Consider the following 12,247-nt stretch of genomic DNA (forward strand, 5'->3'; position numbering starts at 1 on the left):
GCTTGACGTTTTTAACCTTTCTTTCCATAAATAAAAAAATCCCCCATACTATAATAATAACAAGGTTCGTCACGGTCGCCATCTTGAATTTTACAGTTTAGCTACTCCGCCTCGATTTTTAGTCTACAATGTGTTTAAAATTAACGGATACAACCGTTTCCCTCAAGTACTTACTTTAACTATGCCTCCACTTTTGAGGAATTCAACTCAAATCACATTAAATCCTCTCTAATTCTTAAAATGTTGCTTCAAACTCAGTCTACTGCTATCGATTCCGTAAAACTTAGAAAAAGGAGGCCGGAAGTTGATTTAGAACGTCACAATCCGGGTAAGCCCTTTTCTGATTTTTATTAAAGTAAAGCATCGCACAATGGTAAAACTGTTTTGTATTTCAACCAATTCATGTGAATTTGTAAATAAAAAAAATTCAATAAAATAGAAAAAAATTCCTACCTACCGACCCTATTTTTTTTTCAGCATGTAACAGTAAACAATTTTTTTTTTGTTTGGCCTAATTTATGTTTCATTTATAGTATAATCTTGGAATTATGGTTCTCATTATTAGTTTATGAAATGGAAATAATTCATATTACAACAATTTTATTTCTCAAGAATTTTATTTTGAATTATTTCAACTACTTCTCATTTTTCCAATTGTATTTATAACACTTCTGGTGTTGAAGGTGCACTCCTCTGACCATCTTCTCCCTTTCCTGTTGTATTCCCTGACAAACCCTCATCAGAATGTTCATCACTGTTGGAATAAAACACAGATGACACAATGGACTGCGATTGATTCAACTTTTCTTTCAGTTTGTCTTTCTCCGTTTCCATATCTAATGATTGCTTTTTTTTTAACCTTCAAGGTCTTTATTCAGATTTTCATTTTCTTTAAAGATACTTATCAAATTTGCACTGAAGAGATTTATCCGCAGCTTTACATTTTCTTGCAATAGCTTTTAAGTCCTTTTCTCCTTCATCCATCTTTCCTTTTTTAATCTTGTGCAAAGCACCCAAAATGAAAAGTTCAGTATTTTTTAATTGATCAGTTCTCTTAAAGCTCTGTATGATCTGTAAAGATAGCAGTTTTTATATGCTTTTTGGTTTTCCCCCCTAAATATCTGTTTGAGAATAATACACGGATCAGGAGTTCCGAAGAAATTAACCATAGAAATCCAGTGACATTGAATAATTCAGCTAAAGAACCTCTGTTGCCTAAATACGTAGCTGTAGTGGTCTTGGAGGTGCAGGCCACGGATTGCCCTGCTACCTCCGACCACGTGGTACACGACACGCACCTGCTGGGACGTGTACTTATTATCGCTCTCCTTTTCCGTTATCTGCTGCAGAGTACAGACGTGTCTCTGTCAGCTCCGTCATTATTATATTTGTACATATATACAGTATATTGCTGGCACTAATAAAGAGCGGATTATTATACCATAGTGTTTTCTCTGATCCGCTATCACCGAACTTAGTTATTATAGTTATAATACAGAGAGAAAACGCTATATTGAAACTGCGAGCAGGATATTTTAGTTTAACTGCAGGGTATTACCTGTCCGCACGTGTAAGTATCCGTCACCATCTTGGTTATGTAAGGTAGCAGTATTTGACTATTTGTTATATATTTTTATTATGTATATACCTTTATACTTGCGTCTCTTGTTTAGCGGATTAACCGCCTCATGTAAATTTATATTTGTGCCGTTTTGAGGGTGCCGGGGGAGATGGATGGTGAGTTTAGTTCCTTGGGATTGGGGAGGGGGACTCTGGGGCGTAGTAGGGACTGGGACGCTCGTGTTGGGGAAAATGACCATGAGGGTCTGGGGAGTACCCCGGGAGTGCGCCGTCCGCGGGAAGTCTTACTTCTTGAGATACTGGTTGAGGGGTCTCAAATTTATGATGGGTCTCATTTTCCTACCCTTTGGGGGGGGGGGGGGGGGGGACAAGGAAAAATATGTAAAAACCGGTTTGACTCTCCTGATTCGAGACAGGCTTTATTTCATTTTTTTTCTAATAAATTTTATACCTCTTTTTACAAACGATGTTTTTTGGAATCATTGTTTTCTTTACCCTTAGACACTGAGGTTTTTGAAGAAATTCCAGTTTGTAACCCTCCTTGATTATTGATAATACCCAACTGTCTTGAGTTACAAGAATCGGATTTCCTAGAAAATATTTGAGACGACCCCCGACTCGTATCTCGGGAAGCATAGCAATTTTTGGTTACCTGTCCTAATTCTAATCTCGAGTCATTTACTGGATTTCTCTGGGATCCGAAAGGAACCAATTCTGTCTTCTGCAGCAGACGTAAACTTGTTTCTTGAATTGTCCTCTTTTGGTTTGTAATCATAAGACCATCTTGAGAAATTGGGTCTCTGAGTAGCTGTTCTGTTATTCATTACAGCATATGTTCTAGTTTTTTTTTTAAATTTCCAGAGTTGTCACTGGAATTTTCTGAAAATATCCGTTTCTGATTTTTTTTTCATTCCATTCAGAAATAAAATCCTTCAGCTTATAATCTCCCGGCCTTATCACAAAGTATATACTGCTAAGAATTTCTGCCTGTAAGATTTTCTTTGTACATCTACTGAAATTCAGCAACATTTTCAGCTTTGGCAATATTCAAAGGAATTGCATTTAGATCATCATCTTTAATTTCTTTGGAGGAAGATTTTTTTTCACGAAACTCTTGAAAAAAAGATGAAATGTGACCAACAGCCAAATATTGGTTTGGTTGGAATCTTTTTTCCCCATTTTCCTCTTTAGCAACCCTCATATTTTGAAAGACGACTGATGCATGGACCTTTGTTCCACCATTCTCTCCAGACTGGAAAATTTCGTTGAAATACTATTTTCCGTCATCTGTAAACCTAACTTTTTTCCTCTCTTTTTCAAGCCCATCCCATGGACTGCAGATCTTGACTTGTGACTACCTCCCCAGTACTACTGTATTTGAGTAAATCTTCTGACAAAATACAACAGAGATCTCTCCACCTCGTCTTTATGTCGTCATATATTGATCATGTCTGGAGTTGATATGTTCAATATTGTTCAGTATTCCTTTTAGACATAAAGTTGCATTTGGGAGTAAATGACAGCAGTCACATACAAAATCATGTTGATGATCAATACAGCTTTCTTAAAACTGTTTATGCTTTTTTGAAATTTTATCATGTGGATCACTCAAAGCATAGTTTATACAATGACCACTGCAGTGGTCAGTTTACAAAAAAAAAGAAAGAATTAAATAATTTGTTTAATTAATTAAATTGCATAAGCAAAGGAGAGCCTTTGGATAACATCCTTAGATTATTTGTTACACAGTATACATCTTAATGTATATGATATATGCTATGAAGATGGACATGCATTCCTTAAATAAAATATTAATCTTCAACTGAGCTCAATTTTGTACTAATTCTGTTTCACAATCATTTTAAATTTGACAGCTATAAATTATAAATTTTTTCAAATACCTGTTTTACATGCATTTAAAATTCTGTCTTCATGTTAATCCTTCTGGTAACGATAGATTCTTTACATTCTTTCAGTTCCAGCATTAATATTCATTTGTTACATACTTTTCCACATCTAAAATTATACGTACCTAGCAACGCTGATGAGAATTACCCTGGCCACAAGACCATTAAATGAAAACAAGACTTGAGTCAAAATTTCAAACTATTATAACTTTTGAAATAATTTTGATATTGAAACAAAGTTTTCATCATATATTTGAATTGAAGTATTACACATTAAAATTTTTAAAGCAAATACATTAAATAAAACTCAAGATATTAAAAATCAATATTTTGACTTAAGTCTCTTTTCAGTTTATGGTCTTGAGACCTGGTTAAAAAAAACAAGTTGTGTGTTCACAAAACTTTTTCTACATGAAATAAATGAAAACATTTTTTTTCTATATATTGACAAATGTAGTCCCTCAAACAAACGACACACCCTCTAACCATCAAACAATTTGTGTCATACATATAATATCTCTAAATATTTGCATTTCAGGTTATCCTGTGTGGAAAAGTCCCACTAAATAACGACATCAATCAACAAGTTTCTCCACCCTCCAACGCAAAGAGGAGATTCTGAAACGAGTAAGTAAATAGAATTCAATATTATGCCCTTAATTCAAAGACCATATACAAATGCAAAACTTTACAGTCAGTTGAAAAGAAAATTGTTCAATTTGGTGTATTTACTTGAAGAAATATTATTTTATTGCTCAACAATGTACAATGATCTTGATTGAAATTCATTGTACACTGTTGCACAAGCATTTTCTTAACAATAAATCAATATGATATTTTACAATACAGTTCCCAAAGCTACTTCATAGATGTTTAACAATATATACCGTATTAAAAGTTGTTAAACATTCATTGCAAAATGCAGATTTCTGATATAAAATTAGAGCAGAAAACGAGTGCATTTTTCTTTTATATATTTATAGTAAGACATTGCTAGGAATGGTATTATTTATAAAATTTGAAAAAGGTGGACCCCGCAGGTGAGTTAAGGCTAGGTATAGGCATTTCTATGCAAATGAACTAATTAAAATGCCTAAGGACTATACAAAGAAAGTTAAAACTTACTGTGTAATACATACTTAGTACCCACAACATGAGATAGCCAGTACAAATTATGACGTCATATTATGACGTCATTGTTCTATACTACACAAGATTATAATGGACATCAACAAAAATGCTTAGGTGCAAGGACATGCTCAATTTTATTTAACTGAAACAAGGTGTTTTAAGTATTATTTAGAGAACGAGACAGGTACTGTATCGTAGATACAAATTTGGGGTGGACGAGTGCGTAGCACGAGTCTCCACCCCAAATTTGTATCTGTCGAGTTCTCTAAATGATTTGTGACTCGATCAAGCAAAAAAAAAAAGCACCGCCCACTTCATACCTGTGCAGCATCCAAACTTCCGCCAGAGTTCGTTTGTTCTTTCTGTAGATGAGGCCTCGACGGGGAGTATACATCCGCAGTATATATATATTTTCACGGACAACGTAAGATTTAGTCAGATTAGTTTTGACAACGGGGGACGAAACGAAACAGACTCAAAGTCAGTCTTAATTGATAAGGTGGACGATTTAACCTTGTTGTAAATGGAGATTGATCCGAATTTATTTCAGGGGTCTTAAAATCTCAGTTAAATATTGATACACATACAGGCGATACAGACAGTTTTTTCGATGTACTTTGATGTTACGGATTTTTATTTAGGTCACCTGAGTCACTCAAGTGACCTATTGCTATCCGTTTTTGTCCGTCGGCGTGCGTCGTGCGACGTGTGTTAACATTTGAACATTTTTAGCTTCTTCTCTGAAACCGCTCAACCAATTTCAACTAAATTTGGCATATAGCATCTATGGGTGAAGGGGAACAAAAATTGTGAATTTCATGGTCCCTGCCCCCCTGGGGCCTGAGGGGTGGGGCTAAAACCACCAAAATTAATGCAATCTTTAAAAATCTTCTTCTTTACTCCTGGACATCAAGCAGTCAAACTGTTGGCATCATTGTGATAAGCATTGAGTCCTCTACCAAAATTGTGAAATTCATGGCCCCAGGGTCAGGGGTTCTGGTGCTAGGGCGGGGCTATATAGATCATATAGTGAAAGTGCATTATTTCTCTGAAAATCTTCTTCTCTGCTCCTGGGTATTAAATAAACTAACTAAGTATATAGTTATGATGAGTAAGAGTGACTCTTCCAAAATTGTGAAATTCATGGCCCCAGGGGCAGGGGTTCTGGTGTTAGGGCGGGGCTCTATTGATTATATAGTGAAAATGCATTAGTTCTTTGGAAATCTTCTTCTCTGCTCCTGGGTATTAAATAAACTAAGTATATAGTAATGATGAGTAAGAGTACCTCTACCAAAATTGTGAAATTCATGGCCCCAGGGGAAGGGGTTCTGGTGTTAGGGCGGGGCTCTATTGATTATATAGTGAAAATGCATTAATCCTTTGAAAATCTTCTTCTCTGCTCCTGGGTATTAAATTCAGTAACTAAGTACATAGTTATGATGAGCAAGAGTGCCTCTTTCAAAATTGTGAATTTCATGGCCCCTGGGTCAGGGGTTCTGGTGTTAGGGTGGGGCTCTATTGATTATATAGTGAAAATGCATTAATCCTTTGAAAATCTTCTTCTCTGCTCCTGGGTATTAAATAAACTAACTAAGTATATAGTTATGATGAGTAAGAGTGACTCTTCCAAAATTGTGAATTTCATGGCCCCAGGGGCAGGGGTTCTGATGTTAGGGCGGGGCTCTATTGATTATAAAGTGAAAATGTTTTAATTCTTTAAAAATCTTTTTCTCTGCATCTGGGTATTATTTAAACAAACTAAGTATATTGTTATGATAAGCAAGGATGCCTCTTTCAAAATTGTGAAATTCATGGCCCCGGGGACAGGAGTTCTGGTGCTAGGGCGGGGTTATATAGATCCTATAGTGAAGGTGAATTATTTCTTTGAAAATCTTCTTCTCTGCCCCTGGGTATTGCTTAAACAGGCTTAAGTACATTGTTATGATACACAAGGATGCCTCTTCCAAAATTGTGAATTTTATGACCCCAGGTTTAAGGGTTCTGGTGAAGGGGGGGGGGGGCTTCTATTGATTATAAAGTGAAAAAGCAAAATTTCTTTGAAAATATTCTTTTCTTCTTCTGGTTAAAAAAGCAAAGAGGCTAGGTGTATAGTTATGATGAGCAAGTGTGCTTCTTCCAGAGTAGTGAATTTCATGACCTCTGGGTCAGATGAGCTGGTGTTAGGGTGGGGCTCTTGATAATTTAGTGAAAATGCATTAATTCTATTAAATAATCCTGTTTGCTCCTTAGTGTTAAGCAGATAAACAAAGTGATGATGAGAAAACATATGGTCCCAGGGTCAGAAGCTCTTGTGTTTTTTTTGGGGGGGGGGGGCTCTATTGATAATATAGTGAATCTGTAGTAAAAATGCATTATTTATTTAAAAATCCTCTCTGCACCTGGGCATATCTGAGGCAAACAGAGTAAAAGTTTTTATAAGGAAGGGAATTTTTACCAGATTTTTGAACATCTGGACCATTTGGTCAAGTGTTCTGGTCCTGGCCAGGGCTCTATTAGTTTGTATTCTACTGAGAGGAGTTATTCCCCTTTGCCATTTACTTTTGATAATTTATCACTGTAAATAATGTACTTGAAAGGTTAATAGAGAATTATGCAAAAACTTTTATTGTATAATACAAAAAGTACTTTCATAGTTTTAATGATCAGATAGATTTGTAAGTAGTAGATAAATAAAAATGAGACAAAAATAACTTGTCTTATTAAATATTCATCAAAGACCAAGAGATGCCAATGTAAGAGATTTCAACAAAGGATTAAAATAGTACAGAAGCATTGATAATTTGTTAATATACTGTATAGTGATAAATGGGGAACAGATTAGAACCTAATTTATGAACTGTTAATGAATATTAAGACCAATTATTTTGTTGATCATGATCACCCTATTTTTCTTGCTTTTGGGCAACAAAGCTTCACCTTTCAGTTCATTTTATACTCTATGCATCCTTGAAATTGTTTTATCATACTCAGGTGACCGTTAAGGCCCTTGGGCCTCTTGTTTCTTATTGAAATGCGACATAAAAACGAAGTGAAAGAGATGTGCGGCAGTCGTCAGCGATAAGGATTTAAGATGAAATTTAAAAAAAAATCCTGAAAAATAGACTTGAGTTTACACCAGAAGAGTGGAAAATGGGGGGGGGGGGGTGTGCGAATATCACGTAATGTATGCTGCATCCGCGAACCCATTGGCTTTACTATTTTGAAGTGACACAAAAAGCAGGGAAAGCAAACAGGTTTTCAGGAATTTCTCTAACATGGGATGTTTTCCATAATTGCGACTTTTCCGTTTGGATCGAAATAACGTGTAGATTCTGTGTGGAATAATTTTTTTTAAAGTGATTGAGAAATTTTGAGATTTTACATTCCTAAGGAAATATTTCTTCAAATTTATAATAGGAAAAAAAATCAGCATTTACTATTTGTACGTGCTTATGATAAATTGAATCAGAGATATTTTTAGACCGTACTGTATTTTAGATACAGAACAGTTGGCTAATACAGGACAGTATACAGAGCTAATACAGAACGGAAAGTAGCTCCGCCCACTGTATTTCCGTTCTGTATTGCTAATACAGAACAGCAAACTTCAAAGAAAAACACCGCAATCGTGTCACAAGAAGCAATACATTCCAAAAATTGCTGGTATTGCTATTTGAAAAGTTTAAGTTGAATAAGGGTAAAAATGTACTGTCCGGTACAAATTTCCTCAAATTCCGATCAAATGAGAAAAACCCAAGGATTTTTGCAGCAGTTTTATTAATCTATAGAATATTCTTTTTAGCATTATACAATTTTTATGTAAAAATAAATAGGGTAATCCCTGGCGCCGAAGCTAGTTTGTTGATATTATTTATTACCTGAGTAGGTTGGATCAGTGACGTCATAATATGACGTCATAATGTGTACTGGCTATAACATATCGTGGGTACTAAGTATGCATAAGAAAATAAATCAAAACTTTCTCTGAATAATAAATATACCTCTTACGCATTTTTATTAGCTTTTTTGCATAGAAACGCCAATACCTAGCCCTAACCCCCAATCCCCCCCCCCCCCCCACTTCCAAAAAAAACCCCACATACACGCACACAAAACAAAGCAATTCTATAATAAAAATGTATAATATTAATTCAAAATCAGAGTTAAAAATGATATTCTGTATTTTTGCATCCTTTGTATAGTGAAAATGACACTAATAAAAAATCCAAGTTTAAATTACATGTAAAGGCAGTAGTAGGGGGTATAGTCTGGGGTCTGTATGGGGTAAGTAAAATGAGGTCACCTTGAAAATTTGGGTCACCTTGAGGCTTATGAGGTCACGTGAAGGTCACCTTAAAACCTGGGTCACCTTGATAACAGGGTCACCTTGAGGCTAATGAGGTCACCTTAATATATAGGTAACCTTGTGGGCACTTTGATAACCGGTCACTCTGATATATGGGTCCGTTTGAGGTCATCCGTCTGGGGTCAACCATCCCATCGCACAGCCGTCTGGGTCACATAATAATGGGTTCGTCTGAGGTCATATTCCGTTTAGTCCGTCTGAAGTCACTTTCCAAAATTCTAACATCAGTTAAGAGTCATCAACCACTCCCAAAGCCGTCTGGCGATTTTTATAAGAAGAGACTAAACTTTATCATAATTCTTTATAAAACAAGAAAATGGATGACTATGGGAGCAGTGAGGATATTCTTTGCAATGATGAGATAAACTTTAGAGACTTTTTAAAGGACGGAGCAATTGTTAAAAAAATCATTGATAAGTATATCGCAGAAAATGGAGATTGCCGGTCCTGTGACTGTTGTAAAAAGCAATATTCTCTGAGAACGAAATTTATACACGAGAAACATTGTCTGGTGAAACTGGCCAAGGAATCAAAAATCGATCCGCTGAAGATGGCAACCTTTTGCTTGCGGGCATGTGATCTTGAAGACGTGCCTTTGGAGGAACCAATGGAGTTCTCAGAAGTCCTGAAAACTATCATGGCCGACCGTTACCGTACATGATCATGAAAGACGCTTATTACGATTCTCTTTTTGAAAGTTACTACAACGGTACGATGACTTTCTTATGGCTTGATGGAACGTGGCGACACGAAGAGTATTTGGGTGACTGGACGCCCAATGAACAAAATTAGTGCATAGACTTAGGCATCTCGTCATATTCATAATTAATTTGTATAAATATATTGAAGGAAGTGTGAATATTAGCATTTCTAATCTGTGTGTGTGTGTGTGTGTGTGTGTGTGTGTGTGTGTGTGTGAACAGACACTCCTTTTGTGAAATAAAATGAAATCAATGCAAAAAAATTTCAATTTAATGATCATGTGCATATAATTGCTATTCCTTATGAAGAACGAAAAGGAATATGGATGCAATATGCTGTTGACAGGGTTCATTTTAAAAGAAGAATTGATCAAGTCGAGATATTGTTGTCACCTATCCTACTTCAAAAACTAAATAACATCAAAATGTCTGAGGTTAACTGTAATTAATGTTAAAAAAAAGGAGTGACGCGGACCGTCGTGTATAAGACATCATCCCTTTTGTCGAAAATAGAAGGTTTGGCAATGGAAAGACAATTAAGAAGAACAAAATTACAATGGAACAAGATTTGTAAAAAAAACTTTTTAATGTTTTAACCAATCGAAAAGAAAGAGAGTTGCTGATGCACATTACACGTCTGATGAAATGTGCTAGAAGCGCACTTGCTCTTAAAACACAAGTCAAAATTATGAAAAGAGATAATATTAAAGTGGGCGCTTCAGACTGGAGAAATCTTAAAGACCTAGTGGACGAACTTAAGGAACTGTCAGAAAAAATGGACTACAGTCTTCACTCGCTTATTCACAACAAAGAAAAAGTACGTCATGGAATTCAGCTTTATGTGTTGAGGAACATGGTGGATACTGTGGAAGATATTATTAATATAATATCAGAAACTCTTTACTACATTCAAACATAGGCAATAAACTAAATACTATCAAAATGTCTATGGTTAATTCACTCTACAGTCAGGATTTACTATTATCTTTGAGAAAAAAAAATGTCTAGTCAATTATGTCAGAGGTCAATCCCGTCTGCAGTCAGAAGTGTCTTCGGTCACTTTTCAAAGAACAGGACACCCCTATTTAGCTGTGAAAAGTCTACGGTCAACCAAATCACGTGATAATTTTGTTAAATAAAACACGTTAATTTAAAAAATTTTCATCAGATGATCTGACTTGATCAAAGAAAACGCATCATCCTCTCGAGCAAAGATGAAACAGAAACATCAAGACATAATCAAAGCAAACTACACGACTCTGGTGAAGAAAATGATGACCTCTTCGGTTGCTGGTCATCTTTTTGCCTCCAACATTATAACCGACGAGATGAGGCAGCAAATCGAAGCTGAAAAGACCAGTTTTGATCGTAACAGAAAGTTAATAAGTATCATTCAACGCAGAGGACCAAAGGGTTTTACAGGTCTTCGAATGGCACTTATGAAAGCTAACCAAACAGACTTATCCAAGCTTCTGTCAGCCAGTGATAATAACATGTCCGAGTACGAAAAAAAGTTAGCCATGGCCAGGTCGCTGGTTGTTAAGATGCCAGAAAAACGAATTATTAAGACGGAACCGAAAAATTATCCTTCAGAACAACACAACTCACAAGAAGAGCGGTGTAGAATCGGTCTGGATGACTTCAACGATCTTTTCCCTACAGCCGTGCCATTCAAAGGGGATATCAATGTTCACATCCGTCACTTTACAGAATCTAACGGTCGTTATTTTGCAACAAAGAAGGGGTTGACATTCCCTTTGTGCCGAAGGCTGAAATTTGATTCTCTTCTACCAGATATCGCCAACTATCTGCAAAACAATGAAACACATACAGGCGATACAGATGGAGAGATGAAATGGCATATTGGAGGGGATGTCTTCGTCTCTGTTTACCCTGGGTATACCTCAGTAGACATTAGACAATTTTGGAAGCCAGACGATGCCCCTGAACCTGTACCAACCAGGAAAGGAGTGTCTTTGAACAAGTACAAGTTGACCAGATTACTACAAGCCGTCGAAGTACGAGAATATGTTCCAGAGTTAAATGATACAGAACTGTGTGCGTTCAGTGAGTCCCATCTAAATCAGCTTGGAATGTTAAGTTGTCCAGAGTGTACTCCTATTGGATATAATCCGGAAGATGTGTCCATGGAATGTAATATCGGTGACGTAAAAGACTTACAAGCAATCGAAAGTGATTCATAATAAAAGTGCTACTGAATAAAAAAAAAGTACACAAATTATTTTGTTTTAATTGTCAAATATATATACTTGTTTATGTATATGTATAATAAATACTTTTAAATTCATAATAAATTATACATGTACATCTAAAAAAATCCTTGTGTTTGATTTGGTATATAATACAAAACACATAGGTAATATTAATCAGTTTTGTACAGGATGGCAAAGTACACAGACTATTTAAGAAAGCTTTACTATACTCCCGGAAATCCAGGTGCATTTGCAGGTCCTGAGAAACTTTATCAGGCTGTAAAAAAAGATGGAAAGCATAAAATTGGAAGAATGAGAATCAGACAATTTTTGAATAAAGAGGATCCT

At 35.8% G+C, this 12,247-nt stretch overlaps 1 protein-coding gene across 1 annotated transcript; it reads left to right on the forward strand.

The window, feature by feature from the left end:
- The first annotated feature begins 10,900 nt into the window (after positions 1-10,900).
- Positions 10,901-11,890, forward strand: LOC133200044 (uncharacterized). The gene has a single exon (XM_061335801.1). The coding sequence runs from the start codon at positions 10,901-10,903 to the stop codon at positions 11,888-11,890; it is 990 nt and encodes a 329-aa protein (XP_061191785.1).
- The last annotated feature ends 357 nt before the right edge of the window (positions 11,891-12,247 follow it).

The sequence above is a fragment of the Saccostrea echinata genome, unplaced genomic scaffold, assembly GCF_033153115.1.
Source record: "Saccostrea echinata isolate AGI-Se365-2 ecotype Australia unplaced genomic scaffold, CSIRO_AGI_Sech_v1 ptg000036l, whole genome shotgun sequence".
Taxonomy (NCBI): Eukaryota; Metazoa; Mollusca; class Bivalvia; order Ostreida; family Ostreidae; genus Saccostrea; species Saccostrea echinata.